This window comes from Carlito syrichta, unplaced genomic scaffold (genome assembly GCF_000164805.1).
Source record: "Carlito syrichta isolate Samal-C Ts95f unplaced genomic scaffold, Tarsius_syrichta-2.0.1 Scaffold312149, whole genome shotgun sequence".
NCBI lineage: Eukaryota > Metazoa > Chordata > Mammalia > Primates > Tarsiidae > Carlito > Carlito syrichta.
The window spans coordinates 502,267-521,958 of NW_007256245.1; the positions used below are offsets into that span (position 1 = coordinate 502,267).

General features: G+C 40.2%; 1 protein-coding gene across 3 annotated transcripts in view; it reads right to left on the minus strand.

The window, feature by feature from the left end:
* Positions 1-19,692, minus strand: part of SPG11 (SPG11, spatacsin vesicle trafficking associated) — a 100,261-nt gene that overhangs the window by 68,133 nt on the left and 12,436 nt on the right. For all 3 annotated transcript variants that reach the window (XM_008069629.1, XM_008069628.1, XM_008069630.1), the window contains exons 5-10: positions 14,687-14,824; positions 13,744-14,192; positions 11,295-11,440; positions 4,407-4,539; positions 642-797; positions 41-216 (exon numbers count right to left, since the gene is read on the minus strand). In XM_008069629.1, coding sequence (XP_008067820.1) covers positions 41-216; positions 642-797; positions 4,407-4,539; positions 11,295-11,440; positions 13,744-14,192; positions 14,687-14,824 — 1,198 coding nt within the window. The remainder of the gene's footprint in view (positions 1-40; positions 217-641; positions 798-4,406; positions 4,540-11,294; positions 11,441-13,743; positions 14,193-14,686; positions 14,825-19,692) is intronic.

Sequence of the window (19,692 nt, forward strand, 5' to 3'; positions counted from 1 at the left end):
CCTCTGAATCTGGCAAATAGTGATAATTACTCATACTTACCTCAAAGCTGAGTTTCTCCCATATATCCCTTTCCTTTACTTTAGGGATATTTTCATTTACATCATATTTATCTATAGCATCTGTTAGCTTCCAAGGAAACTTTATCATGAAGGTTCGAAGTTCATTAATGTAGCTGGTCAAAATATTCACTCCTTTCTGCAGATGCTCATCTAGCTCTGTGAAAAATACCAATGTGCCAATTCATATGTATGCATATACGTAGAGAGAGAGAAGGAGAGAGAAAGAAAACACATATATCATGAGCTGTTGTAAGGACAAAGAATTCTAGAGAATGTCAAAATTCAAACTTGGTAATTTCAAATTTCAAACAATACATTTGAAGTTTTTCCTATTTACAAGCAGCTATGTATTTTAATATAACTCTCTCCTTTTCATGTTCTTCATAATGATTACCCCTAGGTCCTTTTGCCATCTTTCCCAGCATCAAAACCTATTTCACTCACTCAGTTACACACTAACTCTACTCAGCTTTAGCAAATGGCACTCCACTGGCTTATGCTCTATCATGCAAAAGCAGCACTTGTACCTCTATCCTGACAAAGGAATGGTGGAATTGTCCCTTCTTTGCTACTATTCTTACCTTCAGCATGCATAAAAAGCTCCTTTATTTGTTTGTTAAGGAAAGACAGTGTAAGATTAAGCAACTGTTCTGAAAAATGTTTGCTTTGGGCTTCAGAATCACTTTCTTTAACCGCTGAGGAAAGTAAATCCAATGCTGGTGTCAGCTCTTCCACATCTGAAAAAGGATCAAAGAAAATAACATGAAGAACACTAGAATTCACCCAATAAAATTAACATATCCAAAACTACCATGTTGCAACATTTTCAAACATAAAACAAGGACCAATGTCTTATTTTTTAAAAACTCACAAAACTTTTATGAAGCCTTATTACCTGCAAAGCTTAATAATTCTAATTACTAACAGTTATTATTCACTGGCATTACTATTAACATTTTGCTGACCACTTGCATCTTAAGTATTGTACTTGGTGTTTTATAAATGCTGTCTTATTTCTTTCAACAACCTAAAACATAGGTATTACATTCCCCTTCCATAGACAAGGAAACTGAGGTTCCGAGAGGGTAGGAAACTGAGGTTCCGAGAGGGTAAGTATGTTGCCTAAGCTTAGAAGGTAAGTGGCAGGACCAAAATTTGAACTTAAGCCTGTCTGATTCCAAAGTCATTCTGTTAAACATGCAGGCGAAAGCATGAAGTGTGAGCCCCTGAATCCTCTATCGGCAGTTGAAGGCCCTAATGAAGTGATTCCTATTTATCTCCACCTTTAGGATTATATCTGTGAGATGAACGAGAATTATGGGAAGAATTTCCAGCAAGAAGAGCTGGTAAATCTATTCCCATGCTTCCCATTCCAGACTCACTGCCACCTATTAGAGCACAGCAGTGCAGGTAAAAGCGAAGTAAAGAGAGCTGGGCTCGGTGGCTCAGCCTGTAATCCCAGCACTTTGGGAGGCTGAGGTGAGTGGATTGCCTGAGCCCACGGGTTCAAGACCCCCCTGGGCAACTTGGTGAGACCTCATCTCTACAATAAAACAAAAAATTAGCCGGGTGTGGTAGTGCATGCCTGTAGTTTCAGCTACTTGGAAGGCTGAGGCGGAAGGATTGCCGGAGCCCAGCAGGTCAAGGCTGCGGTGGCTGGGAGTATGCCACTGCACTCAGTCTGGGTGACAAAGTGAGACTCCAACTCAAAAAAAAAAAGCGTGAAGTAAAGAGAAATCACTGACCAACAAACAGCAGAAGTGAATAATGACCATACAATTGCCGATGGAACCCTGCTTAATACTACAAACAGGACTTTTTCTATAAACCCAAGCAGATTTTTTTTTTTAATTGGAGCAGTAAAAAAGCCAGCAATTCAAGAGGGAGGAGACCAAACCACACTCACAACAAAAGAGGATGTGTTTTAGAAAGTATCATTCCACCACATAAGAGATTTTAAAAAAAAAGAAAATATCCAACTCATATTCTCAGTGAAAACTAACACTGTATCAGTGAGAAAAGAGCAAGTTGTCATTTTCTCCATATGAATAGAGTACAAATTGATAAAACTTTTTCAGAGGACAATTTATCAAGGCATTTAAGAACGTAAATTGTATATACACTTATACATGGGAATTCCAAGTCTAGAATTTATTAAATTCTAGTAATATAATAGTAAGTAATTACATATTTGTGAAATTACACAAACACAGCATTTATAGTACATTGCCAATATTTAAAAACTGGAATCAATCTATGTCTAACATGGGTTTGGCTGGATAAATTATGGTATAGCCTATACAAATGAAATTCTATGTCACCGTAATTAACCTATTTAAATATACCTATTATTAAAGCTGTCCTTACAAGGTTAACAAGAATTCTGGACAGAAATATAATTATAATTAAGCATTAATCAGACTGCACTTTGTCTCACTTTCTTGTAACTGAAAGTGACTAGATACTGACTATTTGCATCCCATTTTTCCTATAGATAAGATTTCTGACGCTACAATCATAAAGCTTTTGTTTAAGAGATAGGACTTCTCATATTAGAATCATAATGCTTTTGTTTAAGAATTACTTCAGCCGGGTGTGGTGGTTCAAGCCTGTAATCCCAGCACTTTGGGAGGCCAAGGCCTGAGCCCATGGTTCAAGACCAGTTTAGGCAACATGGAGAGAACTCATCCCTACAATAAACGAAAAACCTAGCTGGACATGGTGGCGCATGCCTGTAGTTCCAGCTACTTGGAAGGCAGGCTCAACCTGCTGGGCTCAAGTGATCCTTCTGCCTCAACCTTCCATGTAGGTGGAACCACAGGTTTGCGCCATCATGCCCGGCTAATTTTTTGATTTATTGTAGAAATGAAGTCTTGCCAAGTTGCCTAGGCTGGTCTCGAACTCCTGGACTCAGGCAATCCTCTTGCCTCTGCCTCCCAAAGTGCTGGCATTACAGGCATGAGCCACCATGCCTGGATTAGTTATATTATTAACAAGAAAAATGTCAACAGTATATTACTGTCAGGCACAGTAGCTCATGCTTATAATTTCAGCATTTTGGAACGCTGAAGCAGAAGGATCACTTGAGGCCAGGAGTTTGGGACCAGTCTGGACAACATAGTGAGACCTTGTCTCTACAAAAAAATGAATAAAAACTAGCTGGGCATGGTGCCGTGCACCTGTAATCCCAGCTATTTGGGAGGCTGAGACAGAAGGATTGCCTGAGCCCAGGAGGTCAAAGTTTTGGTGAGCTGTGATTGTGCTACTACATTCCAGCCTGGGCAACAGAATGAGACTGACTAAATAAATTTTTTTTAAAAGTGTATCAGCAAGTGGAAAAAAGCAGATTAAAAAACTATGTACAGGATGTCAAAGGACAAATTTACAACAAATTTAAAGATCTCAATTGGCTACACTGCAATCCTAGAATGGAGCAGCACTTAATTCCATAAAATAGAAAAAGTGTTCTAATGAGCTGAGCAGAAGGGGTTGGCTTTATAGACAGAGAAGAGCTGAAGAAAATGGAAGCAAAGAACAAAGAGCATATATTAGTCTTTTCAAAGCTACTTTTCTTGTAAGGGGAGGACTGGGCTGTCTCCAGTATAATAGAAACAATAGAAAAATAATTAACATCAGGCTACTTCTTTATGTAAGGATTATAGCAGAGGGAACTTCATTATCATGCTGATTAAAGATGAAAACTGGAATTTTAGCGAAATTGGCTGTTATCTCCTCTGATTTTTCCCAAGGTCAGATAATTTAGGTTTGATGATATGGCATTTTAACATAGGTGACTCCATTTTTATTTTTGGTCTGGTTTGCTGTGGCCTAGTACAGGACTTCAGTTCAAAACAATGGTCTTCTATAATTTTTATTTAACAAGGGGAAAATACACCTTATTACTCTATTCCTCTAAAAGAATAAAAGTTAGGCTTTCTATTAGTTAAAAAGAAATGCCAAAATCTTGAAGTGTTGGTAATGTAGCAAAAAAGCAGAATTAGTCCAAGGTGAAAATTCTATAACAAGTCTCAATCCACCACTCAGAAAACTATACTATCAATACACATCTCAGATGGTTGCAAATACATTTTATTCTCTCTTGTATAAAATTCTCTTGAATTTGAAATATCATCTCTTCTCGGCATACTAAAAATACAAAGCACAGTACAGTACTTAGAATGAAGACATTTACAGATTCTGACAACTTCTCAAGTTTCTGCAAAATATATAAAACACATGACTGAGTTTTGGCAAGTACTAAATCAATTATCAGAAACTACAACAATAATTTGAAAGTGACTAAAAAGATTAAGTGACAAAAATGTTGATGTCTTTATTCTACTTACTTCTTAAATATAAATGTGATGAAAAGTGATCAAACTGATCAGGTACAGAAGATTTTGAGGATGGATTAAAAAGATTTTCCTTGCTCTTCAAAAAGAAATCTACTGTGTCCAGCTGACGATTTTCTATCCCAGCCTGAAATGAGGAGGGAAAAGTTTAGAAATAAATTATAATAGGAAGAAAATCAGGATACAGATTTTTTTTTAACTTTAGAACCTAATGTTCTGAGATTACAGGAGTCCTTGGGTTCTAGTGAGGATTCTGACAATGAGTAATTATGCGACTCAGGGAAAGTCTCTGTACCTTTCTGAACATCAGCTTTTGCTTCAGTAGAAACAGGAGGTTATTAGACTAAAAGGCTCTTTTAGTTCTACCATCTTATAATTCTAAAAGTAGTTAAAGCTAAGTACTAGGGAATACTCTTACAGTTAAATTATAATCTATTTGCATTAAAATGTTATAGCAGTATGATATAGGTTAACTGAAAAGCAGGTTAAAAACAGACTCCTAGTCGGGCTCGGTGGCTCAGCCTGTAATCCCGTGCCTTTGGGAGGCTGAGGTGAGTGGACTGCCTGAGCCCGCGGGTTCGAGACCCGCCTGGGCAGCGAGACCTCCTCTCTACAATAAATCAAAAAATCAGCTGGGCGTGGTAGCACATGCCTATAATTCTGGCTACTTGGAAGGCTGAGGCGGAAGGATCGCCGGAGCCCAGCAGGTCAAGGCTGCGGTGCCCGGGAGCAGCCACTGCACTCCAGTCTGGGCGACAGAGTGAGACTCCAACGCAAAAAAAAAAACAAAACAACAGACTCCCAGTTTTGACTAGGCATCTTGAATCTTCTTACACACAACAACTAAAAATTATAGGTTAAATATATATCTCTAAGTGCTCAGCTAAAGTGGAAAGTCAGGAAAATCCTCAGGATAAAACAAGGAGAAACAAAAATTAAAAAATTAACTGAGCTCTAAAGCCAAAAGCTGCCTGAAAGTATCTGGAGATCTCTGATAGCCTAAAGCAAAGATGGAAAAACTAAGCCCCACCAACCAAATCCAGCCCTTGCTATTTGTGTAAATAAAGTGTTTGGGAAACATAGTCACACCGATTCCTCTACATATTGTCTATGGCTACAATGGCACAAACTAAGTAGTTGAAATAGAGTATGTAGCCTGCGAAACCTAAAATATTCATTATCTGGTCCTGTACAGAAAAAGTTTGCCACTCCTAACATAAAGCATTGTGCAGAACAATCACCTGGAGAGCTTGTCAAGATGTAGATTACAAAACTCCAACCCTAAACTTTCTTGAATTATCAAGTATGGGATGGGGCCTGATAATGCGCATTATCAGCACAGGTGATGGTGATGCTGCTGGTCAGGGAACCAGATTTTAAGAACCAATGAGCCAAAGTTTTTGGATGTTAATATGCTAAGGAGGTTAAGATGAGAGAAACTGGTAGGAGTTGTACATGGAAGAAGAAAAGACAGGATAAAACCTAGGGTCCAATAAGGTAACATCCCATCAAAACAGGATGAACTACAAAAATTACTGACCCCAGAGGGAGGCCATAAATAAACTATGCCTTTGTTCTGAGTGGTGGGAGGAAAAACTGAATTGTCTATGAATAAATAAGAGAATATTCTTGTTCTTAGGAGATATATGGTAAAGTACTTAGAGTAAAGGGTTATGAAGTTTGCAACTTTCAAGTGGTTCAGCAAAACAAAACAAAGAAATATACATAGTTAAAGCAAATGTGTAAAATGTTAACAGTTGAACCTAGGTGAAGAAATGTTCATTTTACTATTTTCTGAAGTTTTTCTGTAGATTTTTAAAGTTTCAAAATAACACATTTAAAGACAATAAGAAATGAAAAAATACAAAAATTGAAATTAGAAACACAACAGATGTGTTTAATAGCAGATGAGACACAACTGAAGAGAGAATTAGTCCACTGTGTGATATGAAGAATTATCCACATGTAACAAAGACTCATAGAGGCTAAAAGAATTGCCAGGCACAGTGGCTCATGCCTGTAATCCCAGCACATTGACAGGTGGCAGTGAGAAGAGGATTGCCTGAGTCCAGGGTTTGAGACCAGCCTGGGCAAATTAGTGAGACCTCGTCTCTACAATACATCAAAAAAATTAGCTGGGCATGGTGGCGTGTGCCTGTAATTCCAGCTACTTGGAAGGCTGAGGTATGAGGACTGCCTGAGCTCAGCAGTTCGAGGCTGCAGTGGCCGTGACCATACCACTGCATTCCAGCCTGGGGACAGTGAGACTCCAACTAAAAAAAAAAAATTTGTCTGTAAAAGGGCCTCAGGCAGGTCCTAAGATATCTCCTAAAACATACTTCAGAAGAAGGCATTGTTATCATAGGAGATGACAGCTCCTTATGTGTTACTGCTTCTGAAGCCCTTCCAGTGAGACAGGATGTGGAAGAGGAAGACAGTGATACTGATGATCCTGCCCTGTGTAGGTCTAGGCTAATATGTGTGTGTGTCATAGTTTTTCACAAAGTTTTAAAAGAAAAATAAAAAAGCCAGGTGCGGTGGCTCAACCTGTAATCCCAGCACTTTGGGAGACCACGGTGAGAGGATTGCCTAAGCCCAGGGGTTCGAGACAAGCCTGGGCAACTTTGCAAGACCCTGTCTCTACAATAAATCAAAGATTAGCTGGGCATGGTGGCATGTGCCTGTAGTTCCAGTTACTTGGAAGGCTGAGGCGGAAGGATCGCCTGAGCCCAGTAGGTAAAGGCTGCAGTGGCTGTGAGTGTGCCACCGCACTCCAGTCAGGGAGACAGAGTGAGACTCCTACTTAATCAATCAATCAATGGGACGGGCACGGTGGCTTATGTCAAAATCCCAGCACTTTGGGAGGCCAACATGAGAGGAATGCCTGAGCCCACCAGTTGAAGACCAGCCTGGGCAACTTGGCGAGACCTCATCTCTACAATAAATCAAAAAATTAGCTGGATGTGGTGGCGCGTGCCTGTAGTTACAGCTACTTGGAAGGCTGAGGCGGGAAGGATCGCCTGAGCTCAGCAGGTAGAGGCTATGGTGTCTGTGAGCATGCCACTGAACTCTAGCCTGGGCAAGAGTGAGACTCCAACTTAAAAAATAATTTTAAAATCAAAATAAATAAAAAATGAACCTAAATACATCCTTATAATGATGTCTAAAGTGTTTTAAAAATAACAATAACAAATATGGCAACAATAAATGAAATTAAAGTCTTCAATGAACTTGTGTTACCCAAAATATAATAAAGTCATTAACTTCATATTTGACAATTTAAATATGTACACTATATTTCCTAGAATATCCTCTAAAAGAACAGGGACTAAATTTTAATTTTCAAACAGTAGCGGGCACAAGGGAGCTTCTGGAGTGCATGTTATGTTTCATTTCTTTTTTTTTTGAGTTGGAGTCTCACTCTGTTGCCCAGGCTGGAATGTAGTGGCACACTCACAGCCACTGCAGCCTCGACCTGCTGGGCTCAGGGGATCCTTCCACATTAGCCTTCCAAGTAGCTGGAACTACAGGCACGCGCCACCCTGCCCAGCTAATTTTTTAATTTATTGTAGAAAGGAGGCCTTGCAAAGTTGCCCAGGCTAGTCTCGAACCCCTGGGCTCAGGCAATACTCTGCCTTGGCCTCCCAAAGTGCTGGGACTACAGGCTTGAGCCACCACGCCCAGCCTAAGTTTCATTTCTATTTTTTTCTTTTTTTTTTTTATTTTATGTTTAATTTCTTGGTCTGGATGTTGGTAACAAAAGTTTTTGCTTAATAATTATTTATTAAACTTTATTCTACATACTTTGTTATATATGTTATATTACTACACATATTTCACAATAAAAATGTAATAATTAGTACAGTTCATTACAGTAACAGATTTTTTTTTTTTTTTAATTGGAGTCTCACTCTGTCGCCCAGACTGGAGTGCAGTGGCCGCTCCCGGCCACCGCAGCCTCAACCTGCTGGGCTCCGGCGATCCTTCCGCATCATCCTTCCAAGTAGCTGCAACTACAGGCACGAGCTACCACGCCTGTCTAATTTTTTTATTTATTGTAGAGATGAGGTCTCACCAAGTTGCCCAGGCGGGTCTCAAACCTGTGGGCTCAGGCAATCCACTCACCTCAGCCTCCCAAGGCGTGGGATTAATGCCTGAGTTAAAATCCTGGTGCTACCACCTATGCCCATGTATAGCTAAATTAGATTTCCTTACCTCTCTGTGCTTCAGTTCCTTCATTTATAAAATGGGGATAACAGTATTTACCTATAGTGTTAATAAGAATATCAATGAGATAACACTTGTTTACTATTAATGTTAATACATAGGAACTATAAGTAAATAACTAAGTAAATAGCAAATAGTAAATATGATTACTTCTGATGGTAGATTTATAGGTGACAAATCTCTGTCTTACAATGATATTTTAGAGTACATAAAAATATGTTTTTTAACAAAGGTTGCTGAGACAACTGAACACCCCCAAAAGAATGCAAAAGAATAAAGTTGGACCCTTTCTTCATACCATATCAAAAATTTAACTCAAAATGCAGCATAAACCTAACTATAAAGAGCTAAGAGTAAGGAGTAAATCTTTGCGATCTCAGATTAGGTAATGGCTTTTTAGATATGACACAAAACACAAGTGACCTCCACCCCCCCCCAAAATAGATAAATTGACTACATTGGAATTAAAATCTTTAGTGCTTCAAAGAACATCATCAAGAAGGTGAAAAGATGACCCCCCCAATAGGAGAAAATACTTGTAAATCATACATCTCATAAGGGTTTAGCATTCAGAATATATAAAGAACTCTTAGAATGCAAGAAAAAGACAATCCAATTTAAAAAGAGACTAAGCCGGGCTCGGTGGCTCAACCTGTAATCCCAGTGCTTTGGGAGGCTGAGGTGAGTGGACTGCCTGAGCCTGTGGGTTCGAGACCCGCCTGGGCAACTTGGCGAGACCTCATCTCTACAATAAATCAAAAAATTAGTCGGGCGTGGTAGCGTGTGCCTGTAGTTCCAGCTACTTGGAAGGCTGAGGCAGAAGGATCGCCGGAGCCCAGCAGGTCGAGGCTGCAGTGGCCGGGAGCAGCCACTGCACTCCAGTCTGGGCGACAGAGTGAGACTCTAACTCAAAAAAATAAAATAAAATAAAAGTAATAAAATAAATAAAATAAATAAATAAATAAAAAGAGACTAAATAATTGAAAAAACTTTTCTCCAAATACCATATACAAATAGCCAATAAGCACATGAAAACATGTTCAACATCTTTAGTCATTAGGAAATGCAATGGAAACCACAATTTTGACTTCATACCCACTAGGATGACTACAATTAAAAAAGTAGACAATATCAAGTGTTAGTAAGATGTGGAACTAGTATCCCTTATACATTGCTGGTGGGAGTGCAAAATGGTATAGCCACTGTGGAAAAGAGTTTGGTGATTCCTCACAAAAATTAAATGACCAAGTAATTCCTCAGCTAGGCGTATACCCAAAAGAAATAAAGACATATGTCAACATAAAAACTATGAACACAAATGTTCATAGCAGAACTATTCACAATGGACAAAAAGTAGAATCAACTCAAATGTCCATCAACTGATGAATGGATAAACAGCATATGGTATATAACCATACAACGGAATATTTAGCCATAAAAAGAAATGAAGTACTAGCAATTCATGCTTCAACATGGATAAACCTTGAAAACATGCTAAATGAAAGTAGGCCACAAAAGGTTACATAGATTATAATTCTATTTATTTTTTTTTATTTATTTTTTTGAGTCAGAATCTCATACTGTCACCCAGGCTGGAGTACAGTGGCACATTGCTCATGGCCACCTCAGCCTGGACCTGCTAGGCTCAAGCAATCCTTCCGCCTCAGCCTTCCAAGTAGCTGGAACCACAGGCATGTGCCACCACACCTGGCTAATGTTTTGATTTACTGTAGAGATGAAGTCTCGCCATATTGTTTAGGCTGGTCTCAAACTCCTGAGCTCAGGCAATCCTCTCACCTCCGCCTCCCAAAGTGCTGGGATTACAGGTGTAAGCCACCACACCTGGCCTTATAATTCCATTTATGTGAAATGTCCAGAAGAGAAAAATCTAGAGTCAGAAAACAGATTAGTGTTTGGGACTCAGGGACAGCAAGGAATAGGGAGTGACTGTTAATGGGTCTAGGGTTTCTCTGTGGGGTGATAAAAATGTTCTAGAATTAGACAGTGGTAATGGTTGCACAACTATGAGTATACTAATACACTTTAAAAGGGTGAAATTTATGGTATGCGATTTTTGTGGGAGTCAGAGTCTCATTAGCATATTGTTGCCTCTATTTCCTATACTTTTTTCTTTCTCAAATAATATTTATTATAATCTCATATCTTTTAAAGTCAAAAGAGGGCCGGGCTCAGTGGCTCAGCCTGTAATCCCGCGCTTTGGGTGGCCGAGGTGAGTGGACTGCCGGAGCCCACAGGTTCGAGACCCGCCTGGGCAACTTGGCGAGACCTCATCTCTACAATAAATCAAAAATTAGCCAGGCGTGGTAGCGCACGCCTGTAGTTCCAGCTACTTGGAAGGCTGAGGCGGAAGGATCGCCAGAGCCCAGCAGGTCGAGGCTGCGGTGGCCGGGAGCGACCACTGCACTCCAATCTGGGCAACAGAGTGAGACTCCAATCAAAAAAAAAAAAAAAAATCTTAACCCTAGGACCATTGAGTTAGGATAATGTAATATCTAAAACCGAGTAAGTGGATGAATAAACACTACAGTTCTTTTTGCTGCTAGGTTAAATGAATTCTTTCAAATTTTCAGTTCAAATAAGAGTATATGACAGAAAATAATCAAGTAAAGTCCTATAGACATTTAATTCTGTTACCTCCAGTGCATGTATGGGAATTGAGCACCTCCCCCAACCATTGAGATGACAAAGAGAGTCCACAGTGCTGGCACTTCCATGAATCATTAGTCTGTTTAAAAACTCCTCTTGAGTCAAACCAAACAAAATCAGAGAGAGTCCATTTTCTACAGGAAAAATAAAAAGTTAGCTTTAATAAATTGTAAGAATTTAGTTCTTAGGATTATGACTTAGGAATTAATAATTATCCAATACTTCAGTATTATAACTACAAATATATTTATTGGACACCATGTACTACTATAACCTTAATTAATTCATCATGGTGTTTGCTTTTTTAAATTCTGAGCTGAATCTCACTCTGTCACCCAGGTTGGAGTGCAGTGGCAGGACCACAACTTACCACAGCCTTGACCTCCTAGGCTGAGGCGATTCTTCTGCCTCGGCCTCCCAAGTAATTGAGACTACAGCTGTGTGCCACCATGCCCAGCTAATTTTTTATTTTTTTGTAGCGATGAGGTCTCCCTTGCAATGTTGCCCAGGCTGGTCTTGAATTCCTAGGCTCAAGCAATCCTTTCACCTTGGTCACCCAAGTTTCTGGGATTAGAGGCATCTGGCCCTCACCATGGTTTTTCAATTTTTTTTTTTTTGAGTCAGTCTCACTCTATCACCCAGGTTGGAGTGCAGTGGCACTCTCATGGCCACCACAGCCTCGACCTGCTGGGCTCAAGTGATCCTTCCACTTCAGCCTTCCAAGTATCTGGAACCACAAGCATGTGCAACCACACCTAGCTAACTTTTTTATTTATTGTAGAGACAAGGTCTCGCCATGTTGCCCAGGCTGGTCTCGAACCCCTGAGCTCATGCAATCCTCTCACCTCTGCTTCCCAAAGTGCTGGGATTACAGGCATGAGCGACCGCGCCCAGCCTTCAATGTTTTTAAGGAAGAGTTTTGTTTTCATGTTATTTATTTAGTTATTGATACAGGTTTTCATTCTGTCTCCCACTACAGCCTTAATCTCCTGGGCTCAAGGGATCCTTCTGCCTCAGCCTCTTGAGTCGCTGGGACTACAGTCACAAACCACCACACCCAACTAATTTTTTCTATTTTTGGTAGAGACAAGGTCTCTCTTTGTTGCCTAGGCTGGTCTTGAACTCCTGGCCTCAACAATCTTCCCACCTCAGCCTAACAAAGTGCTGGGACTACAGATGTGAGCTAACATGCGCAGTCAAGTTTTGTTTTTAAAGCACAGTCACCCAGACTGGAGTGCAGTGGCCGCTCCTGGTCACCAGCAATCCTTCCGTCTCAGCCTTCCAAGTAGCTGGAACTACAAGCGTGAGCTACCACGCCAGGCTAATTTTTTAATTTTTTGTAGAGATGAGGTCTTTCCAAGTTGCCCAGGTGGGTCTCAAACCTGCGGGCTCAGGCAATCCACTCACCTCAGCCTCCCAAAGTGTGGGATTACAGGTTGAGCCACCGAGCCCGGCCACCAATTCTTATAAGAACAATGCATCCTATGAAACAGCACTAAATCTCAATTACCTTGCACAATTAATACCTGAAAATGTTAATTATTTACAGAAATATTAGATTTCTGGTTTACTAAAATAAAATAGCAGCATGTTCCTGACACAAAAAATACATGATTACCAAAATGTGGGTTTAGAACACATGGTTAGTTCATTCACAACATTTAATATCTCTATAGAAGACTATGTAATAAATGCTGGGCAGTTTCTCTTGCCCACACTAGCTCTGGCACATCTCCCTTTCTTTCCTCTCTTCTTTCTCTAATAAACTTTGTTTTAAAAGAAAAAAAGAAAGAAATGCTGAATGAATGCATATCTGACATATTAAAATGTCCCATGCCTATAAGGGCCAAATAGGTGGGGAGAGCAGTGCAAGAAAAACCTAACCAGAAATAAAATGGCGCATCTAAGAGAACTATCAAAATTCTAAGAGAACTATCAACCCACAAGTTACTATGCAATGGCTGCAGGCCCAATGTTGCCAAATCTTGTAATTTTTCTGAAACATCTGGAGATTAAGATTTTGTGTGAAATCCTCTAATTCTGACTGCTTACAATAAATAACACCTTTTTTTAAAAGGCTAGATAGTGAAAGTCAAACAAAATAAATGTGCAATTCATACATGGCTCATGAGCAGCCAGCTTGCAACCTCTGCTTGTAGAGACCGAAGTAAAATGAAGACTCTCTGGGTTAAAAAAAAAAAAAAATCAACCTTCATTTCTTTTAACTTTCTCTGACTTGTATATTAGCATTTAGCTAAGCAGAAATGACCTTAATTAAAAGCCAAATATATCAGACATCATTACTAAGAGCAACACTTAATTTCCCCCATGAATGATTACCACTTAGAGGTGAGAGCAGGCACCAGCACAGCAGAAGTAAAATACACTAAGGCATACCTCTCGCCAATAGATTTCAATCTGATACAAACATTCTCACCTGTCAAAACAAGGCACAATTGCTGGTCTCCACTACTGTCTACAGGAATACACTTTTTACCAAGAGAAAAACATTGCATGCCCTGGGTCTCCAAATCCCAGAGGACAATGGTGCAGCCCGTCTTTTCCATTGTCCAAGTAAAAAGTGCAGTGAATCCTGTCACAGACACGCATTTAAGCTCTATGGGTTCCTCTTGTTCAATGAAGTGTATTATCTTCCATGATCTTCCTGGATCACTGGTCTTGGCATGATCTTTCTGTGGAAAATTATACTGCCCATGCATTATGTCCTGTGTAATTAAATTCCTGCTCTGCACACTGGTACTGTGATTACCAGATTCAGGGGACTCCAAATGCAAAATATCCTGGAACCACGGAGCAAAACAGGAGACCTCCCGTTTGGAGCTCTTTATTGTTTCATTCAATGATGATAGCTGGGCTTTCCAAGACCTGAAAGATACAGTATAATGTAACTTAACACCCATTACAGTGAAAGGTATGACACAAAACACTAAAGCAGGCAAAGATGAACTTTTTTTTTTAAAGTATCTCCCGGCCGGGCTTGGTGGCTCAACCTGTAATCCTGGCACTTTGGGAGGCCGAGGTGAGTGGATTGCCTGAGCCTGCAGGTTCGAGACCAGTCCGGGCTACTTGGCAAGACCTCGTCTCTACAATAAATCAAAAAATTAGCTGGTCATGGTAGTGTGTGCCTGTAGTTCCAGCTACTTGGAAGGCTGAGGTGGAAGGATCGCCAGAGCCCAGCAGGTTGACATTGGAGTGGCCGTGAGCACGCCACTGCACTCTAGCCTGGGCAATGGAGTGAGACTCCCACTCAAAAAAAAATTTAAAAAGTATCTCCCAAATAAACACCTTTAGCGAAAAGGTACAGTGTCAGCATGACAAAATACAGGAATAATAAACTAAATAAAAAGGAGTTTCTTTACCTATCAATCTGGAAGGAAAATTTAGTCAGTTTCATGTTGTAGTCAGAGTTAACAGGATCATCTTCATCTATTCCCTTAGGTCCTTGAATAGGAAGGTCTTCTGGTGTTCTTTTGTATAGCAGGTGTCCTGGATATTGCCTACATTTAAAAATGATAACAGCCATAGTAAAAAATGACTATCATGGCCAGGTGAAGAGGTTCACACCTGTAATCCCAGCACTTTGGGAGGCCGAGGCAGAAGGATTGCTTGAGCCCAGGAGTTTGAGATCAGCTTATGCAACACAGTAAGACCTAATCTCTACAAAAAGTAAAAAAAACCAGAGGGGCATGGTGGTACATATCTGTAGTCCCAGCTACCTGGGAGACTGAGGTGGAAGGACTGCCTAACCCCAGGAGGTTGAAGCTACGGAGAGTTGTGATCATGCCACTGCCCTCCAGTCTAAGTGTAAGAGTGAGAACCTGACTCAAAAAAAAAAAAACAACCAAATTCAAATTTGTGTTATTATTGCTCCTGTTAAAAAAAAAAAAGCGATTATAGAGACGCAACAGTATACACAACAAATTCCCCCAAATAGAACTCTTTCTCAACTTCCTCGCTTATACCATAGTGCTAAAGTCAACCGTAAGACTTTGACTCTGGTGCTTGCTTTGGCAGCACATATACTAAAATTGGAACAATACAGAGAAGATTAGCATGGCCCCTGCACAAGGATGACACACAAATTTGTGAAGTGTTCCATATATTAAAAAAAAAAAAAGAATTTGACTCTGGCCGGGTGCAGTGGCTCAAGCCTATAATCCCAGCACTTTGGGAGGCTGAGACAAGAGAACTGACTGAGTCCAGGGGCTCAAGACCAGCCTAGGCAACTTGGTGAGACCTCATCTCTACAATAAATCAAAAAAATTAGCTGGGCATGATAGCATGTGCCTGTAGTTCCAGCTACTTGGAAGGCTTGGGCGGGAGGATTGCCTGACCAATAGGTCGAGGCTGCGGTGGCCATGAGCACGCCACTGCACTCCAGCCTGGGCGACAGAGTGAGACTCCAACTAAAAATAATAATAATAATAATTAGACTCTAGAAGGGCAGTTAGCTTTCTAAAGCAATAAGAGTACTTACTGTCTACTGTGTTGCAGATATTGTGCTAAACAATTTATACAAACTCTTATTTAAGTCTCTCAATAATCTTATGAAGTAAATATAGCCCCATCTTACAGATATGGAAATTAAGGCTCAGAGAAACCTTGAAACAGGTTAATGTGACCATAAAGTGCAGTTTGTAATCACTCATCCTACTGCCACCACATAGTAAAATTAGGCTGAGACCAGGGGAATGCATAAGAACCAGAATGCAAAGTATGTGTGCGGACATAGGTAGGAGAGTATATGTGAAGAGAGCTATCACATTTGAGAAACAAAGTTAGGGTGGCTAAACCATAGTGGATGGGAAGGAAAGTGGAATGAAATGAGACACTTTAGGGCCTTACAGGATATTAAGAATTGTTAACTTTTACCTTAGAGGAAAAAGGAGCCTAAATAAAGATTTTATGGTGAAAAGCAGTATGACTAGATGCAGAATCGTAGCTAGGGGAGAAGGGGAAGCATTTAATTTTCTTGAGTCACTTAAATTATTATATATCAATCCTTTGAGCAATTTGAAAGTAATATGTTGACCCAACATTTGTCAAGGTGATGATGAAAGAAAGTTAGAGAAGACAGGGTAGGCCAGGAGCAGTGCCTCATGCCTATAATCCAAACACCTTGTGAAGGCTGAAGTGGGAGGATCCCTTGAGGCTAGAAGCTGGAGACCAGCCTGGGCAACATAGCAAGACCTTGTGTCTACAAAATAAAATATATATTTAAAAGAAAAAGAGAGAAAGAATGCAGAGTGAAAATGAGAAGAGGATCCACAAGAAGATATTTCCCCCATCAACAAAAGAAAACAAAAGGTAGGTACCTTGCCTCAGATGTTAATGCCTGGCTATTCCTCTGATAAGATATGCATTTTAACAATATCGTTTTGTCTACTCTGTGGAGGATGGATTTGAAGGGGGTAAAAACAGACATGAGAAGACCAATAAGGAGACTGTGACATTAAGAGATGATATTGACATGAATTAGAGTGATGACAGAGGAGTTGAGAAAAGTAGACAGATTCAAAAAACACTTAGGAGGTAGAATGACTAGAACCTGGTGATTAAATGGATGTGGATCTAATACCAAAAGGAGGTTGGAGATACAGTAATGTTCCCTTATCTGCAGGGGATACATTTAAGACCTCCCCGCAAGTAGGTACCTGAAGCTGCAGATAGTATCAAACCCTATAAATATAGTTGGCCCTTGAACAACATGGATTTGAATTGCGTGGGACCATTTATATGAAGATTTTTTTCAATAAATATATTGAAAAATTTTGGGGGGGATTTGTAATAAATTTTTTAAAACTTAATGGACAAACCATGTAGCCTAGGAATAGTAAAAAAATTAAGAAAAGTTAGGTATGTTATGAATACAAAAGTATAGATACTAGTCTATTTTATCATTTATTACCATAAAAAATGCACAAAGGCCAGATGCAGTGGCTCAGCCTGTAATCCCAGCACTTTGGGAGGCCAAGGTGGGTGGATTGCCTAAGCCCGTGGGTTCAAGACCAGCCCAGGAAACTTGATGAGACCTCGTCTCTACAATAAATAAATAAATAAATTAGCCGGGTGCGGTAGAATCTGCCTGTAGTTCCAGCTTGGAAGGCTGAGGTGGAAGAATTGCCGGAGTCCAGCAAGTCAATGCTGGGGTGGTCGTGAGCGTGCCACTGCACTCCAGCCTAGGCGACTGAGTGAGACTCCAACTCAAAAAAAAAAAAGTTAAGATTTAGCAAAACCTATGCACACACAGACTGGACATGGTACCATCTGAAGTCAAGGGAAATGTAAACAAGTGTAAAGATGCAGTATTAAATCATATAATGAGCTAGAGCACTTACTGCATACTACTGTAATCATCTTGTAGCCACCTCCCACTGCTACTGCAGTAAGCTCAAATGCTGCAAATATTCACTTAAAACTCCATGTGATGCTAATCAGTTCCATGTGAGCAGTTCGTCTCTCCAGTAAATTGTGTATTACAGTGAAAAGTGATCTCTCTAGCCAGGTGTCTATAGTCCCAGCTATCTGGGAGGCTGAGGTGGGAGTACTGCTTGATCTCAAGAGTTTAAGTCCAGCCTAGGCAATATAGTAAAACCCTGTCTCTAAAATAATAATAATAAATAATAAGATAAAAAGTGATCTATCATGGTTCACACGTATTTTTCTTTGTGTTTAGTGCCATACCGTAAACCATGAATAACACCATGGGACCTTTATGAAAGGTCACTAGTGATGCTAGAAGTACTCCCAAGAAGCAAAGTCACAACATTACAAGAACTCCAATTGCTTAACATGTACCACAGAGGTCTGCAGCTGAGACTGCCCACCATTTTAGACAGATGATTCATCTTATAAACAGATGATATAAACTTATGGTATTGATACAGTACAGTACTGTAAATGTATATTCTTTATAATTTTTTAAATAAAATTTTTTCTTGGCCGGGCTGGTGGCTCAGCCTGTAATCCCAGTGCTTTGGGAGGCCGAGGTGAGTTGCCTTAGCCCGCGGATTCAAGACCCGCCTGGGCAACTTGGCAAGACCTCATCTCTACACTAAGTAAAAAATTAGCTGGGCATGGTAGCGCGTGGCTGTAGTTCCAGCTACTTGCAAGGCTGAGGTAGAAGGATCGCTGGAGCCCAGCAAGTCGAGGCTGCAGTGGCAGGGAGCAGCCACTGCACTCCAGTCTGGGTGACAGAGTGAGACTCCAACTAAAAAATAGAAAAAATAAAAATAAAATAAAATTTTTTCTTAGTTTATTGTAAGTACACAGTAGATAATACATATAATATACAAAATGTGTCAATTGACTGCTTATGTTATTATGGCATTCTATGTTATTATTTTTTTCTGAGTCAGAGTCTCACTCTGTCGCCCAGGCTGGAGTGCAGTGGCATGCTCACGGCCACCGCAGGCTCGACTTGTTGGGCTCAGGCAATTCTTCCACCTCAGCCTTCCAAGTAGCTGGAACTACAGGCACGCGCCACCATGCCCTGGTAATATTTTTATTTACTGTAGAGATGAGGTCTTACCAAGTTGCCCAGGTTGGTCTCAAACCCGCAGGCTCAGGCAATCTTCTCACCTTGGCCTTCCAAAGTTCTGGGATTATAGGCACGAGCCATGGCACTTGACTATATTATGTTGCTATTATTATGCTGACTTCCGGTCAACAGTAGACTATTAGTAGTTAAATTTTGGGGAAGTCAAAAGTTATATGTGAATTTTTGACTACGCAAGAGTCAGCACCTATGAGTTGTTCAAGGGTCAATTGTACTATTTTTTTCCTATGTATATGAATACATACCTATGATAAAGTTCAATTTATAAATTAGGAATAGTAAGAGATAACAATAACTAATAATAAAATAGAAAGATTATAACAACATATCGTAATAAAAGTTATGTGAATGTGATCTCTCTCTCAAAATATCCTAGTGTGTAATATTCTCAGACCACAACTGGCTACAGGAGAGTGAAACCATGGATAAGGGCGACTACTGTATAAAAAAAAAGAAGAAATGAAGAAAGGTCCCTAAAAAGGAGGGAAGGAATGGGATCTAGAACATACACAGAGAGATGGGTCTTCATTAGGAAGAGGGGAACTGAGAAACTGAGGGAGCTCCCATTAGATAGGTTCTACTTCCTTTATGAAGTAGGAGGTGCTGGATACAGTGGTTCATGACTGTAATCCCAGAACTTTGGGAGGTGGAGGCACCTGAGCCCAGGAGTTCGAGACCAGCCCGGGTAACTTGGCGAGACCTCATCTCTACAATAAATAAAAAAAAATAGCCAGGTGTGGTAGCACGCGCCTGTACTTCCAGCTACTTGGAAGGCTGAGGCAGAAGGATCACCGGAGCCCAGCAGGT